We start from the raw sequence: 24,419 nt of genomic DNA, 5'->3' as shown, positions 1-24,419 counted from the left end.
TTTATAGCTATGAATCCGAAGAAGAAGATGATGTTTATTGATGATTATTTGGTTTTATAGAATATTTATTTGTTATTTTTAATAAATGTTTCTCCTTGTAAATACATTTTTCTTATTCAAAAACGCTTAACAAAAAGAACTGAGGTGATTTTTTGGGAGCTAGAACGGATTAGTGGCATTTCAATAAATTTTAATGGGGAAAATTACTTTGACATGCGAGCAAGGTTACGGAACCAATTAAACTCGTATGTCGACGTGCCATTGTATTACAAAAATATATTCCTAGTTCTATATTATATAATAGTATATTTATTAGATAGATAATAATATTACAGAGCTCATTTTGCCTTTTTACTTAGTATTATTGATGCGATCGAGTTTTTTTCTTTCTTTTAAAACCTAATTGGGAAAGTCATCACAAGTGGTGAGAGCATTCGCCTTTCTAAGCCAATGGACTCTGAAAATTACGCAACACTAACACCGTGAGCTCTCGTCGAATCATTTGAAGCAGCAAAGAAAGATGTATACAAATTAAAGCTAAAACAGTCTCTTACAGCTAGTTCTATTACACTTTGCAGAACTTTGCACTTGTCTATTCCTACACGTCGTTATTAGCAATTACCGAGCGCCCTGTCTAAGCTGCGTGTCCCAGTGCTAGCAGAGAATTCTAAGAGGTTTTTTTATTGCCCGAGCTGGCACACGAGCGTACGCCCACCTGATAGTAAGTGGTTACCCTCGCTCATGGACGTCAGCAATGCCAGGGACAGAGCCAAGCCGCTGCCTACCGCTTAATACTCTCCACAAGCCTCGTTTGAAAAAGGACATGTCATAGCGCACAGGAAATACCGTGGAGGAGAGAGCTCATTCCAAAGCCGGATGGTAAGTGGCAAAAATTATCTCCGGAAACACACTGTGGATGAAAGCAGTGGCTCCAGGTATTATGGATGAACTCCACTCCAGTGGCGGGTGGTGCGATAGTAAAAACGAGATGATGGTATCACCTCAATTGATGGTTGGTTGGTTTTTAAAGGTTGTTGTTTAAATTTTGAACCTACGTTTGAGTGGCTAGTCTATTCCCTTTACTTGTGGTTTATAGGCTTAATGCGCGCATGTTGTTCTCCGTGGATCGCGAGACCGACCTGTAGCCCAAGCACGAAAATTTTACGAATTTACTTTAATTTTATAATTTTAAAAATTACTCCGCAGCACGAACAACATTTTGCCAACTATCGTAAGCTCGATTCGAATACGTTAGTGACGTCATCCTAACGTAAGTAGGGGCGGTCCTTGTGGAATGAAATGATTATCATATGGAATTAATGATTCGTTCGGAAACTTAACCAAGTTGTCATTTTATTTTAAACTTTTGAATTTACGGTTTATTTAATTAAAAAATAATTAACTAGTGCATACAAAGTGAAGTACATATGAAGAAAGATATTTAAGAACATGATATGACATTAAAATCGAAGGAATAAAATAGTGTCTTGGATATTAAAACAAAAAAATTCGGATTCCGAACGAATCCACTTGATATCAGCCCAGGCTAGGTTTGTTTATGTTTGATTTAGTTCTTGTGAAGAGCGAAAGTGTTTCATTGTTTTTATTAATTTAGTACTTATTTTTCAAGATTTACCTATTTAAATATGAGAACTAGCCACTCACAGTATTTAACAATGGTGGAATTTATGGAAGCGTAAGTACTTATAAAGTTCTAATTTATTAGAAAAGTTTTATTAACTCAAGTGTTTCAGTCAATATTTATGTAATGTGCCATACAATTTATATTCCAGAAATGGAGATTTATCAAAACCATCAGGCGGTCCACGAGGTCGCAATTTTATACAGAAGAAGTGGAAAGAGTTAACGGGATTACTAAATAGCGATTCTTCAGGAGATCCTAAGAGTGAGGACAAATGGCGTAAGGTATGTCAAGTGTTAACTCAAGGGACGCTATTTTTTTCTGCTGAAGCACTTGACTGAATCTACTAACTTTGTTATTAATCTTTCTTGTTTAGAAATTCTAATTTAATGTTTGTTTGTTAATTAAGGTGTGGAGTGATTATAAGAATAATTGCAAGAAAAAGTGTGCTAAAATTAATAGAGCTGCTAGTGGCACTGGTGGCGGACCAGCGCTCCATTTATTATTAACTGACCAAGAACAAAGGGACATGCAGATAATTGGAGTGCAGGCAGCTACTGGCATGGAGATAAAAGAAGCTGGGTTTCCACAAGTTAGCTATACTTTACATTTCAATTGTGCAATAAATATTGCATGTAGTAAGTAATTTTTTTTTTATTTCAGGAAGAAATTTCAACTGAGAAGCCCATTACTGAAATTATTTTAAAGGAACCAGAAATAGGTCTACGCACCTATTACCACTTTTATATACCACTTTTAATTTTAAATTTATTGAAGTTCATTGTTTCTTAATACTGTATCTTTCTACATAAAATAAGAAGGATATCACAGCTGTGATATCTATGAACCTAAATGAGACTAATTGTATAAACTGGCTTATTACATATTGGAATAATTTATAGATTGGAATACTCCTAGCACAAGCAGCCAACCAACAGTAGCTCCACCGCCATCAACTGAGGCTCCCCCTCCAGTCATTAACGAGGAAGAGGAGTGGAACCCTCCGCCACAGAAAAAAAGAAAAAACAATTTAACAAAAATGTTTTTAGATATATACAGAAAGGCAAGGGAGTATGCTTCAGAGCGTGATAGGGTATATGAGGAATTAGAAAAAGATCGGTTGAGAATTAGAGAATTTGAGGTACGTGAAAGAGTAAGACAGAGAGATGAAGAGCTATGGATGCAGGGTCAATGGCTGGAATTTATGAAAGAGGCAATGGAAGCTTTTGTGAGGTTTATGGAGAGAAAGTCTTAAGTTAAGCTTAATTACTATATTTTTTTACCAGCTACTTTTATTTTACCAAATACTTAATTATCAATTACTTAATTATAATTACCAATTACTATATTTTTTACAAAATTAATAAACAAAAGTAAAATTATGTATGAAGTCTATTAATTTTATCCGCTAAAATACTTCTTATAGCTCTACCCTTAACGCTCTACCCCTAATTAACCCATCTCCTGTAGTATTCTCTTGGAAAATATGTTCAGATAATGTTATAGCCAAATTGGGGTTTTCAATCTCTGCTGGTTCTGGTTCAGGTACGTTGAACTCAATGGCTAAGTTGTGCAATACACAGCAATGTGCTTAGTGCGAGTTTTTTAACGATCTCGATAGCGTAAAAGTTAGCACATATTTGTATGGAATGGTATCGTTTGCGTACGTTTGTCGCTAGGTGCGCTGTTCCAACTGCATACAAAATTGACTGAACTTTTACGCTATCGAGAACATTAAGAAACTCGCACTAAGCACACCGGTGGTAGATTAGGTGAAGCGGTGTATTTGCTGGGGAGAGATGTTAGCAAATTTTGGCTGAATGCCGTAAGCTCTCTCACCAGCCATGGTGAAGCTAAAATAGCCACCGGTCAAAGATACTGGCCGAAAGGAAGGCAAAAAAAGTATTTGCGTCATAGGTGTGTATACCAATATTTTTAACTTAAAATTGGTAATTCATCTAAAGTTCATCTAAAACAATTTATAGTAATTATGTAACTGCTTTCTTAAGCCTGTACAGATATAAATATACTTATAAAATTTTTTAAATTCCATTTCCTACTGTGTTCATCAACTTCTTTTCTTGGGTTTTGTTTAATAGCTACTGACGAATTTTAATCGTTATCAATTTTATTATGAGTTAGCCTTTTTTTCAGTGTTAATAAGGAATCAAAATAGGGAAAATGTATAAACAATGAATCGATTACTTGACGCAGCATCGATTATTCGAAACACGATCATTAAATTTCGAACGCTTTAAGCAAGTTTTTTTTTAATTTATTTTTTATTGCTTAAGTGTGTGGACGAGATCACATCCCACCTGGTGTTAAGTGGTTACTGTAGCCCAAAGACATCTACAACGTAAATGCGCCACCCTCCTTGAGATATAAGTTCTAAGGTCTCAGTATAATTACAGTGGCTGCCCCACCCTTCAAACCGAAACGCATTACTGCTTCACGGCAGAAATAGGCAAGTTGCAGAATCTTGAATTTTAAGTGGTTTTTTTTTTATATTATTTGTTTCTTACTATAGATTATGATTTTTGGTGCATACCGGACTGTCTCGATAGCGTCGAAACAAAAAACGTAACAAGCGAATTAATAAAATATGTTGATATAAAGCAGCAGTTTTAACATAGTTGCCAATACGACAGCTACCTTATTCACGTAACTAGTAATTAGTTGAACTTCCAAGGAAAATGCAGGAACGAATCTCGGTGAAGCTATTGAGAAACCTTGTGTTGTCGGTGAGCGCGTCTCGTTTGAGTTAAATTTTAATCTAAATGATTATTACCATGTTTTGTGGACTTGAATAATAATAATAGAAAACCACATCCAGAGGAGAGTATTCCTGTAATAAACAAACAAATCTGATTCGAAATATAGACAAACTAATGAGAATAAGGTGAACTTCATTTCAAAATAGTATGACGTCATCAGATTGACGTCACTATCTTCGTTGACATGTTGGAGCAGAACATAAGCTGGAAAATGACAAGATTTCCCATATTTTTAGAATTGTAAACATAAATTTTTATTTTTTATCATTTATTTCATTTGAGCATGCTGGCATATCGAGAAAATTGGCCATAAGTTCGTCTCACCCCAATAAGTCGTCGTGGCGTAAAAGATAAGTCGCTCGGTGCATTCGTATCCAGAATTACGATTGCACCAGTCTTCGACTACCGCAAGCAGGTTCCAATTTTTCTGATTTATCAATGAAGCACATACTTAACACATTTTAACAAATGATTTCCACGATGGAGGTCGATTAAGCCCGTAAAAGTTTTAGTTTGCGTATTTACTGGTGGTAGGGCTTCTTGTGAGCCCGCACTGGTAGATACCATCACCCTGTATATTTCTGCCGTGATGAGTTAATGCGTTTCAGTTTGAAAGGTGGGGCGGCCGTTGTACAATAAAACCAATTTACAACTTAACACCAGGTCGGCTGTCCACCCATCTAAGCAATAAAAAAACGTGTTTTACAAGTACCATTTCCAATTGACACTAAAGAAGCTAGTGGTTATTTGAATCGCTTTGTGGGCTAAAGGATAAGACGTCCGGTGGATTCGTATTTAGCGATGCAACGGTGTTCGAAACCCGCAGGCGGGTATCAATTTTTGTAATGAAATACGTACTCAACAAATGTTCACGATTGACTTCCACGGTGAAGGAATAACATCGTGTAATAAAAATTTAACCCGCAAAATTACAATTTGCGTACTGGTGGTAGGACCTCTTGTGAGTCCGCGCGGGTAGGTACCACCACCTCGCCTATTTCTGCCGTGAAGCAGTAATGCGTTTCGGTTTAAAGGGTGGGGCAGCCGTTGTAACTATACTTGAGACCTTAGAACTTATATCTCAAGGTGGGTGGCGCATTTACGTTGTAGATGTCTATGGGCTCCAGCAAACAAGTAACACCAGGTGGGCTGTGAGTTCGTCCACCCATCTAAGCAATAAAAAAAAATCTAAATGTATTTCAATGCGATTCCACCATTGCTTGAATGTGCTATTTATTGACTATCCGTGACTACTCGTCATCTGATACGACGTAGGTCTAATCACAAAAGAAACATCAACATTTTTCATTGTTCTAATAAACATATTTCTAAACTTGAATATTTTAATTGTAACATGAAATATGTTTTACATTTTCATTACCCGCTAACAATAATTTATGGCGGTTATACTGTATACAGTCTTGGTGTCAAGGGTGTATTAAAAGTCACGCATAAAACATTACGTACAGAATAGAGTACATAATGGTTTATTATAAACTAAATTTTAATATAAAAACATTGAATGCGTAAAGCCTTGAACCTATGTTACGGTTTCCGGGCCGGGGCTGCCAAATACTAACCTGTCGTAAATATTAAAGAATTAAAATTTGAAAACATTTTTTTTTGTATTGTTTTTTAATTATTCTCATACAATCGAGCGATTTAGAATTCGAGAAATGTTAAATCGATTCTGCGGTTGTAATAACAGATTTTTCCTCTTCGTTCTAGGATCAGTTGTTGTTTATTGTACGCCGATAGTGGATTATCCTTGTCAATTTAAGCTCGATCATAAGATTATCTTGATCCTGGCTATCTCTAGACCGAAGACGCGACTAAAGGTTCGTCTACGATTTTTAGTATATAGAATGTATGTACCTTAAAAATAGAGGTTTTTATAATAACCATACGAAAGTTTCGCAAAAATAACAAATGCCCTTGAAATCCTTTTTTTTATTTAAAAATTATATTATCGATGCCACTAAAAGGCAATAAAAAAAATGAAAAAAAATAATAAAACAAGCTATAAGTTATATTTGTCGTCATCTACGAGTATAATGATAACGCAAACAGACACTTTTATAATATAAAATGAAATATTAATTTAAAAAAATAAATAAACAAAAACATATCTTTGTTTTGTGAAACAAGGAAACTCACAATTAATTTCGAATTTAATTTCCATCGGTTTAATCAAACGAATGAACCTATTCATTTATTTATACAGAAGTACCTAATTATAGTGACTTAATTAAAGAGCAGGTAACTCAAACAGGGTGGAGATAATTAAGATGGATTTCATTTGGCGTTGGCTACCGAAAGTAAGAATTTAGGGGTACCCGCCAGAAGAATTTTAATTTGTCTTAACGAAGCCATTTCAAGAGCAGTTGATTAGTAAGTTAATTTAAGTAAATGAGAAAGTATTATTAAAAACCTTTTTTTTTCATTGTTTTGGATCTAAATCAGTTCGTAAGTATGGTTAGGTTTTCAAGGATTGCAATTAAGAGAAACATTCACAGGGCATGTATGAACTTTGAATGAATGAATGAATGAATGAAAATTCTTTATTGCACAAAATATTGTAGAAAGGCGAACTTAACGCCATGCAGGCATTCTCTTTCAGTTAACCCTCGTTGATGAAGTGAAAGGTTCAAGAAGTGCGTAGCTGTGATGAAGTTAATACATGGTGATGATTTAAAGAATTACATTAGACATGAGTAAAATGAATACTAGGTTATAAATTACATTGCCAAAACAAATACATAGATACATACATACAAAGATACATAGATAAGAAGAAATACACATCAAATAAAATAAACTAGAGGTCCCGCAGTAATCGAAATTCGACTGTAATTAATTGGAATTGTAAGTTTGTACACTATTATGATTGTATTTTATACTTCTATAATCACAAATTTTGCCAAGACTACACTATAAGAAATATTAACAAAGACAAACCATATTCTATTCTCAATTTGACAACAGACGTCAAGAACAAAAGTTTGACAATAAATAGTATGCGTGTGTGCGTCAAATACATGGTATGTAGTGTGTGTAATGTTTTCTTTATTGATTTAATGTATCTTTTATGCATTATATTAGCATTGTGCACTTCTTCTCTATATTCTCTATAAGTGTGGAAAATTTCATACTCCTCCGTCCGCGCAATATTCTTAAAAAGGGATACAAAGTTTTTGCTTCACGTATTAATATATATGTCGGCGGCAGCGCCAGGCATGGCTGAGCGGTAGTTTCCGTCTTCACTCGTATTTGGTTGAACTCAGTTTATAAAAAGTCAATAAAACCTTTTGAATAATAATTATTGAAACTCAACACACACAACTTTCACAATGACAGGATAAACCGACAGTTTCGTTGCACATACCGACAGACCGACTCACTGACTGAGACGGACGGAATGACTGTCTGACACGGAATGCCACGACTCTGTCCACGCACCGCCATTTTATACTGTGGCGTTACGGAGTCTACCCTTCATTTTGTGATATTTATCAAAACAACATTTCATCATTTAAAATAATAATCAAAACCACCGTCTTAATATTACTAAAAGTCGTTATCCACGTCAACTAAAAGTCGTTATCCACGACATATAGATTACTAGCGACCCGCCCTCGCTTCGCTTCGGAAACATTAAAACACACATGAAACCAAAAAAAAAAATAAAAATAAAAAAAAGTAGCCTATGTTCATCAGGGACAATGTCGGCTTCTAATGGAAAAAGAATTTTTCAAATCGATCCAGTAGTTTCGGAGCCTATTCAAAACAAACAAACAAACAAATCTTTCCTCTTTATAATATTAGTATAGATAGAAACCACAACATACTACAAAACAATCAAGCTATCTGTGTTTTGAAAAAGAGATCATGTACTTTCGCTTTCAAAATAACGTGCTGAACGTGTTTCCCGAAAACCCTTTTTGTAAAACTTTGTTTTCGTTCCAGTCACAAATCCATCAGATTACTGTTCATTGCATTGCCAGTACATTTTTTTTTTTCTTTCTTTTCGGACCCGACACCAAGTGTTATTTGCCACTTTCAAGCCAGTACTTATATCACCTCTGACCTGAAACAGCGACGGTTCAAACCTAATCTAATATTGAAATTGATTAAAACGTCTATACCTTCACATAGCTTTTCATTTAACGAGTTTCTTTTGGCATTCTCAACGTGACCGGGTATTGGACGAAGTAGGAAAACGTGCGAGGGACGAGAAATGTAATTAGAAGACATCGTACTTCAGAAAAATATAGAAAAAAGTATGTAGGCTTTAGGAATAAGGTTGCAATAGGAGTAAGTTTGGTTTTTGAAATGAAAATGGGCTTGGAATAACGTTTTAATTTTTTTTACAAACATTTCAAACCGAAATAATAAAAAACGTGTGGCACTCGGGAACTGCCGCGGTAAAACTATTGCATAGTATTTTTTATCAACTTATGCAATTATAATTAGACAATGATAATTTAATATTAAAACAATAATAAAACGCTATATTAAACATTAATAAAAGCAAAACCTTAACTGTCCCCTTCACACTCATAGGCTAGACCGCGCGAGAGAGAGAGATGGGCAGACTTTTCATGATGCGCATGCAGTGTGACGTCCCGCCAAGCGCTTATTCACAAACACTACACAAGCGCAACGTGTGAATGTGCTGAACGCGAGCTACATGGTAGGCGGAGTGAGGGTTGTTAGGTTTTTTTCGTTACGGAATTTCATGATTCGGTCGCCGCGCTCAAGGCCTGCGATAAAATCTATGTAATAGCTTAAAAATATTTCTTTTTCATTATTTACGTAAGTTTTTACAGGCGGGTCTTAATCTCGGTGCCTCTAACACCTATTTGGAATGGAGTTTCACCACAGAGATGCATCAGAAAACACTCAAGGCTCCTTCTAAATTTTTTATATAAGATGTATATAATAAATAATAATAACATTAAATACGTAAGTATGCTTAAAATTATATATGGTCGTTAATCATCGGCCTCATTAAAAGGTTCGAAGTCACCCAATGACCAATGAGGACTATGAAATCGATTAATATCTATATTTGCAATAAATTTCTTATTGATTTAATTAAATAACAAAAAAATCTTATACGTCACAATTAAATCCGAACATTTCGTGTTTAAAATTCAATGATAGTTGGTTATTATAGTAAGTAGTATTGTGTATTGGACAATGACAACTCGGTCCTTACATTTCGAAGTATTTTTAAAGATATCTGTACTCTAAACTAAGAAAGCATAAGCGTTTTATTTTAATTTTTTTTATTACATAAGTTTAGAGTTATTTCCTTCGGTAATTGGATCGAGATAATCACCTTTCAAAGTCCTTTAATCTCTCAGTTCAGTGACCCGCAATACTTCAAACAATTTAAAGGCTAATGAGTATGACACGCGGCGTGTCTTCGTATATGTGTGAGATATACTTGTGACAGGGTCTACCAACGTATCTTTGCCGCCCGTCCGGCTTTCGGTCTACCAGATCGGTGGAAGATCTTCTTGTTATTAACCCTATTTTGTACGTTTTGCAGCAATGTTAATATCCTTTTAGTCTTGTAATCACCTGTGTCTATTATATAGGTACTTATTTTGTTACGCGCTGGTGTTCGCGATAAATAAATGTTCTACCAAAGTACAACATCAAACTGTATTAGCACTTAGAACACTCTAAAATTCTTAATTCACTTCTTCTGCTTCGCTTCAGGTGATCCGTTCACTGTTTCGCTTCGAGTAGTTCCGATTACTGACTGCCTGCGCCCCATCTCTGCAACACTTTTATAGTAGATGCGACATCCCTAGATTTATCGAGAAAATTCTGGGAAAGTCGAGTAGCTTCGACGTGTGTTTCCGCTATCTGACAAGAGATGGCGTTGTACTTCTCGAGTGTTCTAGATGTTACTACATCCTTTGATATTCGTCTCGGCTATTCGGCGATAGATGGCGTTACTATTACCGGCGTAATAATATGCATAAACCGAATGCGGGATACGAGTAAAATTATAATTAAAACTACTCTTACGATTTGATAATTGTCGACAAATAACACTTTAGTCGTCCGGGAGACCACAAAAAATTCTATGTTTGAAGGATTATTGGTGGTTCGGAGGCCTTTCCAGTTTCGCCGGGATAGGTGGGCGAGCAAAGGCTTAGCGAGGAGGGGTGGAATTAGCTTACAGCTCCCCGAGTGTCCACAAAACCTGTAAAGTATTCGAAACGTCTAAAGTAATACATAATAATTACCGTATAAAATTAGGAATTAAACAGTCAAAGTAGTTTTAATTATGTCTGCGATCCCCGAAAACCGAAGAGAATATTAGAAGTTTGACGAGCTACAAACGTTGTTAGAGTATATACATATAGTGTACACATATTTTTACAGAGTAAAATGGAGTAGAATGAAATAAAGGCCGTAAGCAGACTGCTCCGTTTTACTATTGTTACGCGCTGGGGTTCGGGATAAATAAAATTCCACCGAAGTATAAATTAAAAACTGTATTCAACACTTAGAACACTTAAAAACACTCAACAAACACTTTAAAACTCTCAATTCGCTTGTTCCGCTTCGCTTCAGGTGATCCGTTCGCTGTTCCACTTCGAGTAGTTTACCGATTACTGACTGACTGCGTACCATCTCTGCAACGCTTTTATAGTCGAGATGAAATCGCTAGAATCTTCGAGAATATTCCTCAAAAATCCAGATTTGTGTATTTCCGCTATCTGATAATAGATGTCGTTGAACTTCTCGGGCGTCGACTATTACGTTACTCTTACCGGCGTAATACTATCATTTCATTGTTCGTAGCTAACTTAGGAGCTGTGTTGTCATCAATTGTAAAAAACTCAAATTATCATCATTTTCTCGGCCGGATTCCTGCAATGTGCCACGCGGTAACAGTAGAAAACGGCTTGACTCTGCCCCTGGCATTGCTGACGTCCATGGGCGACGGTAACCACTCACTATTAGGTGGACCGTATGCTCGTCCGTCTACAAGGGCAAGATACTGTCAGCCGCTCTGACAAATAAATTCGAATGTAACAAGGTATGATCATGTTGTGACCATACCGGAGCAAACCGTACAGAGGGGACCAGTTTTCTTAAGTAAAGTCGTGCCTTACACATGCTTACGATCAGCTTTTACATTGAATAATACTGGCGCGATGCAGTCATCCACTGAGGTTTGAAGTGTGAGGCAGTTACACAGCACAAATATGAATTTGACCTCATGTCTCAAGGTAGAGTGGCAGCTTTTACGTTATCTATGGACTCCGGTAGTCATCTCAAATCCGGTAGAGCCAGAACTTCCTATGCTTACACACATAAAACGGGTTTGATAAGCTCCTAACAAATCTTAATAGTTTTTTACTATCTAAAAGCGAAATGAAGCTTATTTTTCTGATGCTGCCAAAGCTCGTAAATGAGTAACATACCGGATAGCATTAATGCGGGATTTAGATAATAAATGGGTTCAGATAAAATTCGCTGCCGGAAAATTACTTTTGTTCACCAGATTAATCGCCTTTTATGTTATCAAAATATGACAGGTGTATTATGAGTTATTGCTTATTTGAAGAGAACAAACACGGCGAAAAATTCTAAAATACAATGTTTTTGGATATAGTTAACATTGTTATTTTTTTCGATTGACGAGGTTATCCGGTCAAATCATTACGTGACACGGAATTTGTGACTAGATTTTTGATAATTGATATTATAATCACAGAAAGAGGGGCTTTTGTGACGCGGATGGTGATTCTATTCTAATAATAAAAGATAATCAAAAAAGAAAACTATACGAATTTCTATACATCTGCTATTTTAGTACTAGGCACTTCAGGTTTTTTTTATTGCTTAGATGAATGGACGAGCTCACAGCCCACCTGGTGTTAAGTGGTTACCGGAGCCCATAGACATCTATGTGTAACTACATTGAGAAACGAAAGACACAAAAAAAAAACAACGTAAAAGACGTAAATTACAAATACAAACTTTTTACAAAATTGTACTTATAAATAGTTTTAGGTATATTTGTAAACATACACATATCTAAAGTATACGTAGAAAAAAATAAAAAAATGCAAAAGTCATGTAAGTACGCACTGAATTTGTTTAGCTTAAAAGACAGTGAAAATAGTACAAAAAAGGAACGTATTTTATTCTAGACTAGCTGACCCGGCAAACTTTGTAGTGCCTCAATCTATAAATAAAAGACCTAAACTTTTGTATAAAATAAACTTAAAGCAAACAAAAGGAATCCGTCCGACGGGGGACACATCAAAGTAAAAACAAAATTGTTATTTTTATTTCATTCCGAACATTTTCATATTTATCTACCTTTTGAACCTTCTCTGGACTTCCACAAACAATTCAAGACCAAAATTAGCCAAATCGGTCCAGCCGTTCTCGAGTTTTAGCGAGACTAACGAACAGCAATTCATTTTTATTTTATTCTAGATATTGCAGGCCTATTGCAGTTATCTTCGTAGTGTTATTATCAACGACATTCTCCAATGGGCAATGCTGCTGACGTCTAAGCAATCTTTATCCTGCAGCGGAGTCATTTATAGCATACACCCGAGGGAATCAACTATGAGATAGGTTTAACGAAATAAAAATGTAACATGAGCGTTCGGAATACATGTTTGAAAACTTATGGTTACGGCGTAAACTGTGACGATCATTGAGTAGCAGTTTGAAAAAGTCAAAATGATACCCATAATAATTTCTACAATTAGTGAGTTCGAAACTTTTCAACCAAATTTTGATCAAATGAACGTAATTTAGGATCATGAATGACGGACCCTTGTAGGCTGGATTCCCTATCGCAGGCAGTGTCATCGTGAAAGATATTTGGAACACGCACGAGAAAAACCTCGGTCAATGGATTTAAATTTTATTTAAAATCTCCATTATTATTATTCAATCTGTACGATAAGCATATATATTTGCAATAGATATATTTTTTTTATTATTATTTTTTTATTGCCCTTGTAGGCAGACGAGCATACGGCCCACCTGATGTGTGAGTGAGTGGTTACCGTCGCCCATGGACTTTAGCAATGCCAGGGGCAGAGCCAAGCCGCTGCCTATAATGAGTATTACTCAGGGAGGGTTGACTTCAGAGTCAACCCTCCCTGAGTAATACTCAGTTGCTGCCTGAGCAGAGGGTTAGTCATAAAATCCTACCAATTATGATGATGATAAGAGGATATGCTGTGCCGACCCCACATATGTGGGATAAGGCTAAGAAGAGAGGACGGATTGTACCACCGAAGTACAAAGCGTAAAGTAAATTATGTTTGTAAATTTATTTATTACATTTCAAATACATACTAACCTAAGCATCAACCCGTTGAGTGTTTCGCCTGATCTTCTCAGCGGGTCGCGATTCCGATCCGGTAGTAGATTCATTCGCGAAGCAGCTATTCTTGAGTTGTTAGGTCTCCCTTGGTACGGCGCTCGGGTAGCTGTTAGCAAATCCCGCCCCTTCTGGCTGAGCCCCTGCTCGCTCCCTATCCTTGTGAAACTGGAAAGGCCTCATAAAAAAAAACATTTTTTTTTTATTGCTTAGATGGGTGGACGAGCTCACAGCCCACCTGGTGTTAAGTGGTTACTGGAGCCCATAGACATCCACAACGTAAATGCGCCACCCACCTTGAGATACAAGTTCTAAGGTCTCAAGTATAGTTACAACGGCTGCCCCACCCTTCAAACTGAAACGCATTACTGCTTCACGGCAGAAATAGGCAGGGTGGTGGTACCCACCCGCGCGGACTCACAAGAGGTCCTACCACTAGTAATTACGCAAATTATAATTTTGCGGGTTTGATTTTTATTACACGATGTTATTCCTTCACCGTGGAAGTCAATCGTGAACATTTGTTGAGTACGTATTTCATTAGAAAAATTGGTACCCGCCTGAGATTCGAACACCGGTGAATCGCTCAGCACGAATGCATCGGACGTCTTAACCGTTAGGCCACGACGACTTCAAAGAAAGTGAAACTGGAAAGGGCTCATAAAAAAATACATAGTCAAAATAGTTTTAGAGTGTCCGGGTTTTATTAATAAATTGTGAAAAATTGTATCTAAAACGTTAACAGAATCCAACTTAACTGTATGTAAATATGAGTCGTCTATTATCAAAGGTGGCAATCTGTGCATTTGAACAAAAAAATGTTATTGATATGTCAATACAGATTGATTTGAATATAATCGTCTCCTTCAAAGAATACGGTTCTAAACCTGCATTAAATAAAGGTTAATACTTAACCTGTTATTTATCTAAGATGTCGTTCAGAAGAGTTTTGTGACTGCCAATGGAATACAAAGTCAATAATTCGTTTTTCTGATTTACCAATAATTGTCCAAAAGTCACATTGCCGGCTTTGATAATAGTCGACTCATATGTAAACCTTAAATTCTCGTTGGATATTCTCGCGTCGTCCTTTCGAATACTTGTATTTATTTGTTAGCATATTTCATTCTCACCTTCCCGTATACAGCTGAATGTATTTGCAGATGGAAAAGCTTTGACATATTCTCGCATCATGTTTTATGAATCTCGGTGATAAGTAAATCGTAAATGAGATTCCAGCGAAGGTCTGATGTTGTACCAAATGTCTGACTTAAAAATATTTGTATGAACTAATAATTTTGCGGGTTTGATTTTTAGTATACGATGTTATTCCTTCACCGTGGAAGTCAATCGTGAACATTTGTTGAGTACGTATTTCATTAGAAAAATTGGTACCGACGACGTCAAATTGTTACTAATTAGTTACTAAATACTATTGTTACTAAACATCTGTAAGTTACTAAATACTATTGTTACTAAACATCACCAATCACTGGTGGTAGGACCTCTTGTAAGTCCGCACGGGTAGTTACCACCACCCCGCCTATTTTTGCCGTGAAGCAGTAATGCGTTTCGGTTGTTTCGGTTTGAAAGGTGGGGTAGCCGTTGTAACTATGTATACTGAGACCTTAGAACTTATATCTCAAGGTGGGTGGCGCATTTACATTGTAGATGTCTATGGGCTCCAGTAACCAGTAACACCAGGTGGGCTGTGAGCTCGTCCACTCATCTAAGCAATAAAAAATAAAAACTTACATTGCACAGTGCACATTGTTACTAAATAGTTTGGTGTTGAAAGCTGCTCCAACAAAACTTTGTGTCCACGATAGCCATATCTTGACTAATAACGGCATCAATAGAGTGTTAGTTCGTCTGCTAACACAATTTTAATTACTTGCAGTCAAATGTATATATCAGCGCAACCCTGCTATTTAGTTAACTAGCATTAGTTAAAGTTAACTGCTTTCTTAATGTTAAAATTGTTGGTTAATGCTTATAGGTCCAACCCAATTAAATAAATATTTAAGACGGTATTCAGGAAAATTAATGAACAAACTACCTAGGCGGCACTGAAAATTTCGGGAATTAACGAAGTGACACAACATTACTATTTAAAAATGTATTTATTGCTTTTCGAAGTATTCTCCGCGAAATTTGACACATTTTTCCATACGATGGAACCAATAATTGAAGCAACCATTCCATTCGCAAGTTGGGGTCTCCAAAATGGCCGTTTTGTAGGCGTCCACAGCTTCTTCAGGTGATGAAAATCTCTGTCCACGCAATTTATTCTTTATTTTAGGGAAAGTATAGAAATCATTAGGGCTTAGGTCGGGGCTGTACGGCAGATGGTCTAATAATTCTATGTTTTCTTGCTCTAAAAACTCTTTTGTTCTGTGCGCGGTGTGAGAACTCGCATTGTCGTGATGGAGGATGATGCGGCGGTTGCAGTTCTCTTTACGGAGTTCAGAAACGACCTGTTGCAAACAAATGCTAGCATACCATTCTGCATTAACCGTTCTTTGTCCCTCAAGAGGAATAGTCGTAACATGGTCGGTTTTGGAGACAAACGTGGCCACCATATTTTTTGCAACACTCCGTGAACGAACAATTTTTGTTGGCTTTAACTCATTTTCGAACACCCAAACTCGTGACTGGTTTTTTGTTTCGGGTTCGTACGCGTATATCCAGGATTCGTCACCTGATACAATGTTGTATACAGCATTTGAGGATCCTGCGTGGAATGTTTCGAGAGTTCTGACGCACCAAGTAACGGTATCCATCGGGAAAACAACTTTTTTACACCTAATTGTTCATGCAAGATTATTTGTATTTGACTCATGCCAATGTCTAAAGTTGCCTGAATTTCGCGGTATGTCACATGTCGATCTTCCTCAATCAGCTTACGCACAGCATCAGCGTTTTCTTGGGTGACTGCAGTTTTTGGACGACCTTGACGGGGATCATCACTGAGCTTGACACGTCCACGTTGAAACTCAGCAAACCAGCGATAAATTGTGGTTTTGGATGGGGCTTCATCACCAAATGCAGAAATCATCCGGTCAACACACTGTTTTTGTGTCAAACCACTTCGAAAGTCATAATAAATCATCGCTCTTGAATTTTCTCGAGTCAATTCCATTTTCTCAACGACTAAACAAGTTTGACAAAACCTCGTGACAAGACCCAGAATCTTTTTTTATATAAATAAATGGTATTCGATTTTTAAAACCAAGGAGTTTTCAATTAAAGTATTTTAATATGACAGGAACAGTGGAAATATTCCATTCCCGATACTTTTAGTGCCGCCCTCGTACCCCACTGTTCTATGTACTAATAAATACGAGCTACTTTTGTCGCCCAATCAAATTCGAATCAGGCAACCGAACGGTGGTTATTGTTGTACACTTGGAATACAATAAAAGGAATTGTTTGAAAAAGTAATTTTTTCTTACTGTCACTATGATAATATGATATGAATGATGAAGAGGTTGGCGTCAACAACGCTGACGTCATCATTTTAGAAACAACATGGAACCAGCCACTTCGCTAAATACATTTTAAAATTTTATTTTACTGATTGCTTAAAATTATCATTATTAGTATTCTTTCAACGTGAGTACGGAATAATATTTTATGGTCATTTTCGTGATTTTTATTATCTGAGATTTTGATTGACCTAGTCCTGCCAATGAAATTATTTCTCTGCACTACTTTTGGTTGACTGGTAGAGTAGGTAAATAAATAAAATCAAAATCATTAGTTTATCCGAAACACTTGCTCGTAATAAAACTATCAATCATTGTCATTCCCGAGTAGACCGCCAACCTTACGACAACAAATTGTAATATCGGTTGTCTCGACTTTCTCACTGGAATACATATGAATAAATAAAATTAGCTCGATCTCCAGTTTCAAACATTCTTTGTGTTAGTGCTAGTTCTCGCACAGTGCTCGAAGTTTGACAATCATCATTAACGCCTCAAATTTTAGAATAGAAATCGTATTTATTTTACTTAAAAATATATGTCTCTTTATTCGAATTATGGTAATTTAATACAATTTGAGTATTCTTGACTACACTAGGCGTCTTGCTTATTAGGCCGCGGACATTGTTAATTATATTTCCGGACTAGCGACCCGCCCTCGCTTCGCTTCGGAAACATTAAAACACACATGAAACCAAAAAAAAAAAATAAAAAAATAAATAAAAAAAGTAGCCTATGTTTATCAGGGACAATGTCGGCTTCTAATGGAAAAAGATTTTTTTAAATCGGTCCAGTAGTTTCGGAGCCTATTCGAAACAAACAAACAAACAAATCTTTCCTCTTTATAATATTAGTATAGAAATGCATCGGCATACATCGTCATAGTCTTTACTTGCTAAGGAATCTGGAGAGACTGGATTAGAAATAGCTAGTTCAAGTTACCTAACTCACTTCTGGGAAGATCAAACCGCTGAGTTTGGTTTATTCCATGGGTACAAATTTAAATTCGGGCCACGTGTGCCGAATCTAAAACCAAACGACTCATAACGTAATACCGGAGCTTTGTAGCTCAATTTTATGAAGGTTCGACAGAGTCGGAATAAGGGGAGCAGGCTAATATTTAATAATCTATACTAATATTATAAAGAGGAAAGATTTGTTTGTTTGTTTGTTTCGAATAGGCTCCGAAACTACTGGACCGATTTGAAAAATTATTTTTCCATTAGAAGCCGACATTGTCCCTGATGAACATAGGCTACTTTTTTTTAATTTTTTTAAATTTTTTTTTTTTGGTTTCATGTGTGTTTTAATGTTTCCGAAGCGAAGCGAGGGCGGGTCGCTAGTGTAATATATTATTATTATGGTATACGTTTTATCTAAATAAACGGAGAAATCGATTATTAATTATGTTTTATTTTAATAGAGAAATCAAATGAGGTGATAAGCTATAATTTTATACCTTTTTTTTGTTTTTACCAAAATATTGCACTGTTAATAATAAAACCGGTCTGATATTGGAATATCCATGTTTACTTCACTTATTCTACGTAAGCCCCTAATAAAATTGAAAGAGCCAAAAAAACATTAGTAAGTAGGTTAGTTGGGTTGGTAGGGTAGTTGATAACGGTAACCCCCCTACCTCATCCAGGTTCTGAGCTCGGAGGGGATCGGACGTCGGGTGTAAGAGTGCAGGGGAGTCGTTTAGTGGGTGGGCCCTAAAATCCTTGGACCCGCGGTCTGCTCACAACATCATGCAGACCGTTGAGTCTCACATCCCCGCGCAAAAGGGGCGCGCGGGGACCTCGTAGGAGGTTCGGCCCTCTACCCGAAAAAAAAAAAAGGGTAGTTGATAAGCTCCTGTTATTTGTTTAATAATATTTAATACTATTTTATTTAAATTTATTAATATGGTTTTTATAGAATCAACTTAATATCTCATTCACTGAAAATTTGCCCTCGCCCACAGAACAGCTGACCTAGTACTGCCCTAATGAAAAAAAATACTACAGCTAAAACGGCCCCGGCTTCAGCATTTTATGTCGGTTGAGTCAGCGTTTCCACGGAGGCTTTTCAACGGCTAGCCGGAACAATCTTGGAAATGTTCATCAAATATTTCAGGTAAGTGTATGATTATGTGTAGATAAACTCCGAAATTTTCACCATAAAAAATAGCGTTTTGCTACACAGTGAGATTGTTTCTGGAAAAATTTTGGAAAGCTATGTTTTTATTTTATTTTTATTGCTTATATGGGACGAGCTTACACACCGCCTGATGTTAAGAGGTAACAGGAGTTCATAGATATGAGTTCTAATGTCTCAGTTTTTACAGTACAACGGCTGTCCGCTCTTCAAATTTAAAACGCATTACTGCTTCACGACAGAAATAGGCAGGGTGATGTTACCTACCCGTGCGGACTTACAAGATGTCAGCAGATCATGTATGTGTTTATAAACAGCCTTTAATTAAACATTAATGTGATTGGCTAAAGGCGGACAAGGTCGCGGCACAATCGCGAAGCGCTCGGGCAGCTGTTAACAAATCCCACCCCTCCTGGCTGAGCCTTTGCTCGCCCACTGTCCTGGTGAAACTGGAAAGGCCTCCGGGCCACCAATAAACCTTCGATTTTAAACGTGGGATGGCCGTTCCTGTTGGATAGCTATTGAGACTTCGATCTTCATATCTCGAGATGACTGGAATTCTCGTGAGCTTATAAATTAACGTGTGTGTGTGTGTAATAGCACTTAACACCAGGTGATCAGTGAGCTATTTTTTTTTATCATACGGCCCACCTCATAGTGAGTGGTTACCGTCGCCCATTGACTTTAGCATGCCAAGGGCAGAGCCAAGCCACTGCCTACTGTGTATTTCAATAATCTGGGCAATAAAAAACCATCGAGTCATAAATAGTAAAGGATTGATTTTATTTCTCGCAGATAAAGTTTTATTCTGAAACTTGGCATTTAAGTTTGCAAGTACTTTACTGGTCTAAGTTTAATCTGATCTTACAGAAGGAGGAAGTTTTCTTCGTTATTAATGAAGTGTAGCTATCGTTCTTTATTATTATTATAGCTTAGTTGTGTAGAGTATTGAGCTATTGTACACGACATCGAAGCGTCGTCCATTGCCTATCCCAAAATATCAAATTTAAAGTCAACAATATATAATAGTGTTCATATGGAATTTAGGGATTAGGAACAGAGAAAGAGTGTTTGGAAGACAGTACAAAGCAAAGCAGTACAAAGCCTGAATTATTTGGCGATTCATGTAAGTAGTGAAATCTTTTCTGAATCGGGGGTAGATGCCAGACGATTTAAAAACGTTTGCGAAAGCCTACTAGAATAAAAAAAAAGATGTGGTGTCGTGGGACACTAGGTAGGAACGAAGTTCCTTTGGCTAATGTAGAATTGACACAATTTGTAAAAAAAAAATCGTGCTCAATTTTATGTAGGTTTTCTTGATTTTTCTCTTAAATTTTCTGTACTTAAATAAAAACTAATCAGTTTTTATTTAAGTACAGGAAAGTATTTAGGAAATTCAGTATTTTAGGAAATAATAAATTACGTAAAATAAAAATAAAATCGTAATTCAAATTATCAATTAAAATAACAAAATATGTCTCTTTATTTTTGTTTGACAACATAAAATTACATAGAAATAGAAATAATTACAAAAAATAAACGTGGCTACTCACGAGTAAAATGTATCTATAATGTGAGTATTCGTCACGTGCTTGTCCATAAATTCATGAGTATATACTATGCATTGGCGTGGTGGAGTGGTAATAGAGAGAGAAGGGATGAGAGAACGAAAAGAAAGAAGGAGAAAGAGAAAGGTATTATACACTACTCGCTTGTGTATACGACTGTCGCGCCTGCGCACGTCTCATTTAACGGTTTTATTCCACGGACTTTTTCTTACGGTTTTACTATCACATTTTTTTCAGTTCGGTCGCGCAGCAAAATTCCTATCTCCTCCAAGCCTGCCGTAAGGAACTCCGTTCCAAAAGGAGACTGAAACAATTACATACATTTTTGGGCCCGAACGTAACGTGATGAAATTAATATGAATTAATAGATTCAGATTTATCAGATTCAGATAGATTCAGATTTATTTATACTGAAAATTATAAAAGTTTTCTCAATCTGAGAGCCGAGTTAATAAAGATTTAGTAAACGTTAGGTTATGTTACAATCTCTTTAAAAGAGCTGAATAATAACTTATTTAAGCATAAGTAAATGTTTATTATATCCATTGGATAATCTTTTAAATGTCATATTATGAATGAATATCAATGATATATATCAGGTATGGAATATGGAATTGCTATCCCACAATTCACACAGCGATCCATAATTTCAACAGTATCCAATGCAACAATTTCAAGTCAAACGTGTGAGCGATCTTCGGTGTCCAGTGTAGAAGCAATTGTCGTACAAGGCTGGCAGAGTTGGAATCCGTAATAATAAAGCAGTGATCGTTGAAAATATAAAAACAGCCCGATAGATACACACTCAAAATGCGTCGAAAATACAAGACGAGTAGAGCAGAAAAAACCAACAAACGCCAAAAAATAATTGTATAATCTATGAACAAGCGTCATGTCAGCTTACTGTCAAAGCTGTCATCAAAAATACAATCGATTTTAATCGATTTGAAATCGATAATCATATTACTTTGCTAAGTAATAATAGACTTTTTCTTCATTTATGTATATAATTGCAATTAAATCCGGCGCATACCGCACTTGTATACAACAAGTATAAATAGCTCATTTAATTACTTTGCATTAATTACCTAGTGCAATGTTTTTCTTTTTGTAATCTTGTAATCGATTAATTAAATCGATCACACCATTATACCGACAAAAATTAACTTTCTCATTTTTCTCCGGTCCCAGGAAGAGGATTGAGGTGATTTTTTATATTCTTATATAAAAAAATATGACAAATTTTTTAGACTACATTCCAAGTTAATACATTTTTGGCCCACGATTTTCCGTCTCCTTTTGTAAGTTTATTTTTATTTAATAGGTAAAAGCCTAACAGATACTTTAGTTTTATTTTTATATAAGTTTAAAACGGGCGTGATGTGAGCACTTACAAGTTCGGATACGTCTTGAATCATTGATCATCAGCAATTCCACCAGTGGAGACACAGTCCCAAAAAATCCTGTGAATTGCGTCAATGGTCCGTCGAGATCGGGCCCTCCGTGTCCAGGAAATGTGGAAACAAGGACTCGAGCCGCCCTGGATGCTAAGACCGCGTCGCCACTTATGATCAGCGTTAAGCGCCTATCGCTTTGGGATCAAGCAAAGCTGCATTCCCATATCTTTCATACGTTTGTATTACCATTCGCCTATTTTTTATGTTCTGGTCTGAAGAAGTTGTCAGCCATATTAAACTGTTCAGATTTCTGTTTGGGGGCGGTAGCCTTCGCTTTGGGATGTGTATAGGCTCTGGTCTAATGAACGGTAAAAAAGAAAATCCTATCCTGAACTTAAGTTAGTAAGTTAAGAAAATATTTACAAAATCTTTCACATCGTTTATCTTTCGAGCCTATCTAATAAAAATCGGGAACAAGGAACTAAAGTGGAGTGTCTCGGATCATTTGTCGTTTTTTGGTCGGAGTATAAACGGGCAATACAACATATTGGATGCCTATAACAAATAGGCGATGGCGCTTTTTCTCATTTATAACGTTTGGAGTTGTTTTAGTGAATTGATCTTTGTGTACGCGTTTTAAAATGCGTATTAGTATCTTTTAATAATATTATGTATATATTCATATGGCAATTGTATCAACAAGTTTCAAACTATTGTTAAGTTAATTGTTGATCATAAAATGTTTTTCCCATTATACCAAATAGTATTAAAATTTGGTTTAATGCCTTTTAGATATAATATTATGTATTGAATTTAAGTGATCATTAACATTAGGATTTGGTGGATTATTTTCAGTACCCGACAATCTATAAACAAGACTACCAGTTGAAAATACATTTTATTCACTTTTAGTTTCACTTGTGAATTCTTTTTAGTAATAATTCATTTAGTCTGATGTGGATTTAATATTTAATTTCGTGATTTTTGTTTTAAAAAATCCAATTTATTAATGTGGTAAATAAATATTTCTCACATGTGATAAAAAAATTAAGTTAAGAGATTTAACTGCATTCCACTATGGAAGTTTTCTCGAAAGGAATTCTTTCTGGGAATTGTAGAATTTTTCCTATCTCAAACTTCCCTTTCTCATGTTATGAATACGAGACCATAAACTCTCAATATGCTTGACAAGGATATTAATTTCGATCAAAAATTGAACCGAGATCCCCTATACACAACGGCACAGTAGTAGTACTAGTCCCGAATGATATAAAATGAATAAATGAAACATACCTACGATGCGATTTAATTGTCACCGTGTTAAATAAACATTGACAAAAGCGGTATAGATAGAAAAAAGGTATAGAAAAAAGATTTTTTTTCAATAAATTCCTGATTGTGCCAATAGATTCAAGTGGCAACGAGTTTTGTAACATGAAAATGGTCCGAAGAGATTCCCATCACCTATCCCCACTTTTGACTTTGCCATTAATACGAAGGACAACATACTGAAGTACTAGAAAGCTTGAATAATATTTCCTTGTCCAATCCTGACATCGTCAATTTATTGTGGTCGCAAATTGCTGTTTTCTGTATGGATCAGCAGAATAACTTTGTTGGACAAAAGATTTAAAACTTATATCGGTTACATAGAAAATGAAACTCATATTTCAGAGTCGAATTTTAGCTGTTATTAAGACGTGTGAAATCTGTTATTTTACCAATCTCGGAGAAGCAATTTACGTGTGTTGTTTCCACGAAAGCGACTGCAAAGTTTTTGAACGTTCATTTATACGTAGAGACCTGAGTATCTAACTTTGAAGTGTCGGAATATGAGCCCGTCGTACCGTATCAACAGGGTTACGTTAGTTGAGTGAACGGGAATTTGTTTTAAGCCGAACGTATCGGAAACGCTTCGAAATTGCGAGATGGTTCATCATCCATTCTCCTGCCCTTCTCCTAGTCACGGCGGGTCGGCGCAACTTGCTTTCTCCTTCCTTTAGCTCATAGACGTGCAATGGGACCA

At 36.2% G+C, this 24,419-nt stretch overlaps 1 protein-coding gene across 1 annotated transcript; it reads left to right on the top strand.

Annotated features, from left to right (window-relative positions):
* Positions 1-1,201: 1,201 nt before the first annotated feature.
* On the top strand, positions 1,202-3,026 carry LOC114249739 (uncharacterized). Its single transcript, XM_089733074.1, has 5 exons — positions 1,202-1,696; positions 1,794-1,926; positions 2,052-2,234; positions 2,306-2,363; positions 2,545-3,026. The coding sequence occupies exons 1-5, from the start codon at positions 1,647-1,649 to the stop codon at positions 2,895-2,897; spliced, it is 777 nt and encodes a 258-aa protein (XP_089589200.1). The 5' UTR covers positions 1,202-1,646; the 3' UTR covers positions 2,898-3,026.
* The last annotated feature ends 21,393 nt before the right edge of the window (positions 3,027-24,419 follow it).

Source organism: Bombyx mandarina, chromosome 15 (genome assembly GCF_030267445.1).
Source record: "Bombyx mandarina strain Sakado chromosome 15, ASM3026744v2".
Lineage (NCBI taxonomy): Eukaryota > Metazoa > Arthropoda > Insecta > Lepidoptera > Bombycidae > Bombyx > Bombyx mandarina.
The sequence above is the reverse complement of the archived record's forward strand: the minus strand, read 5'-3'. Positions and strand labels throughout refer to the sequence as shown.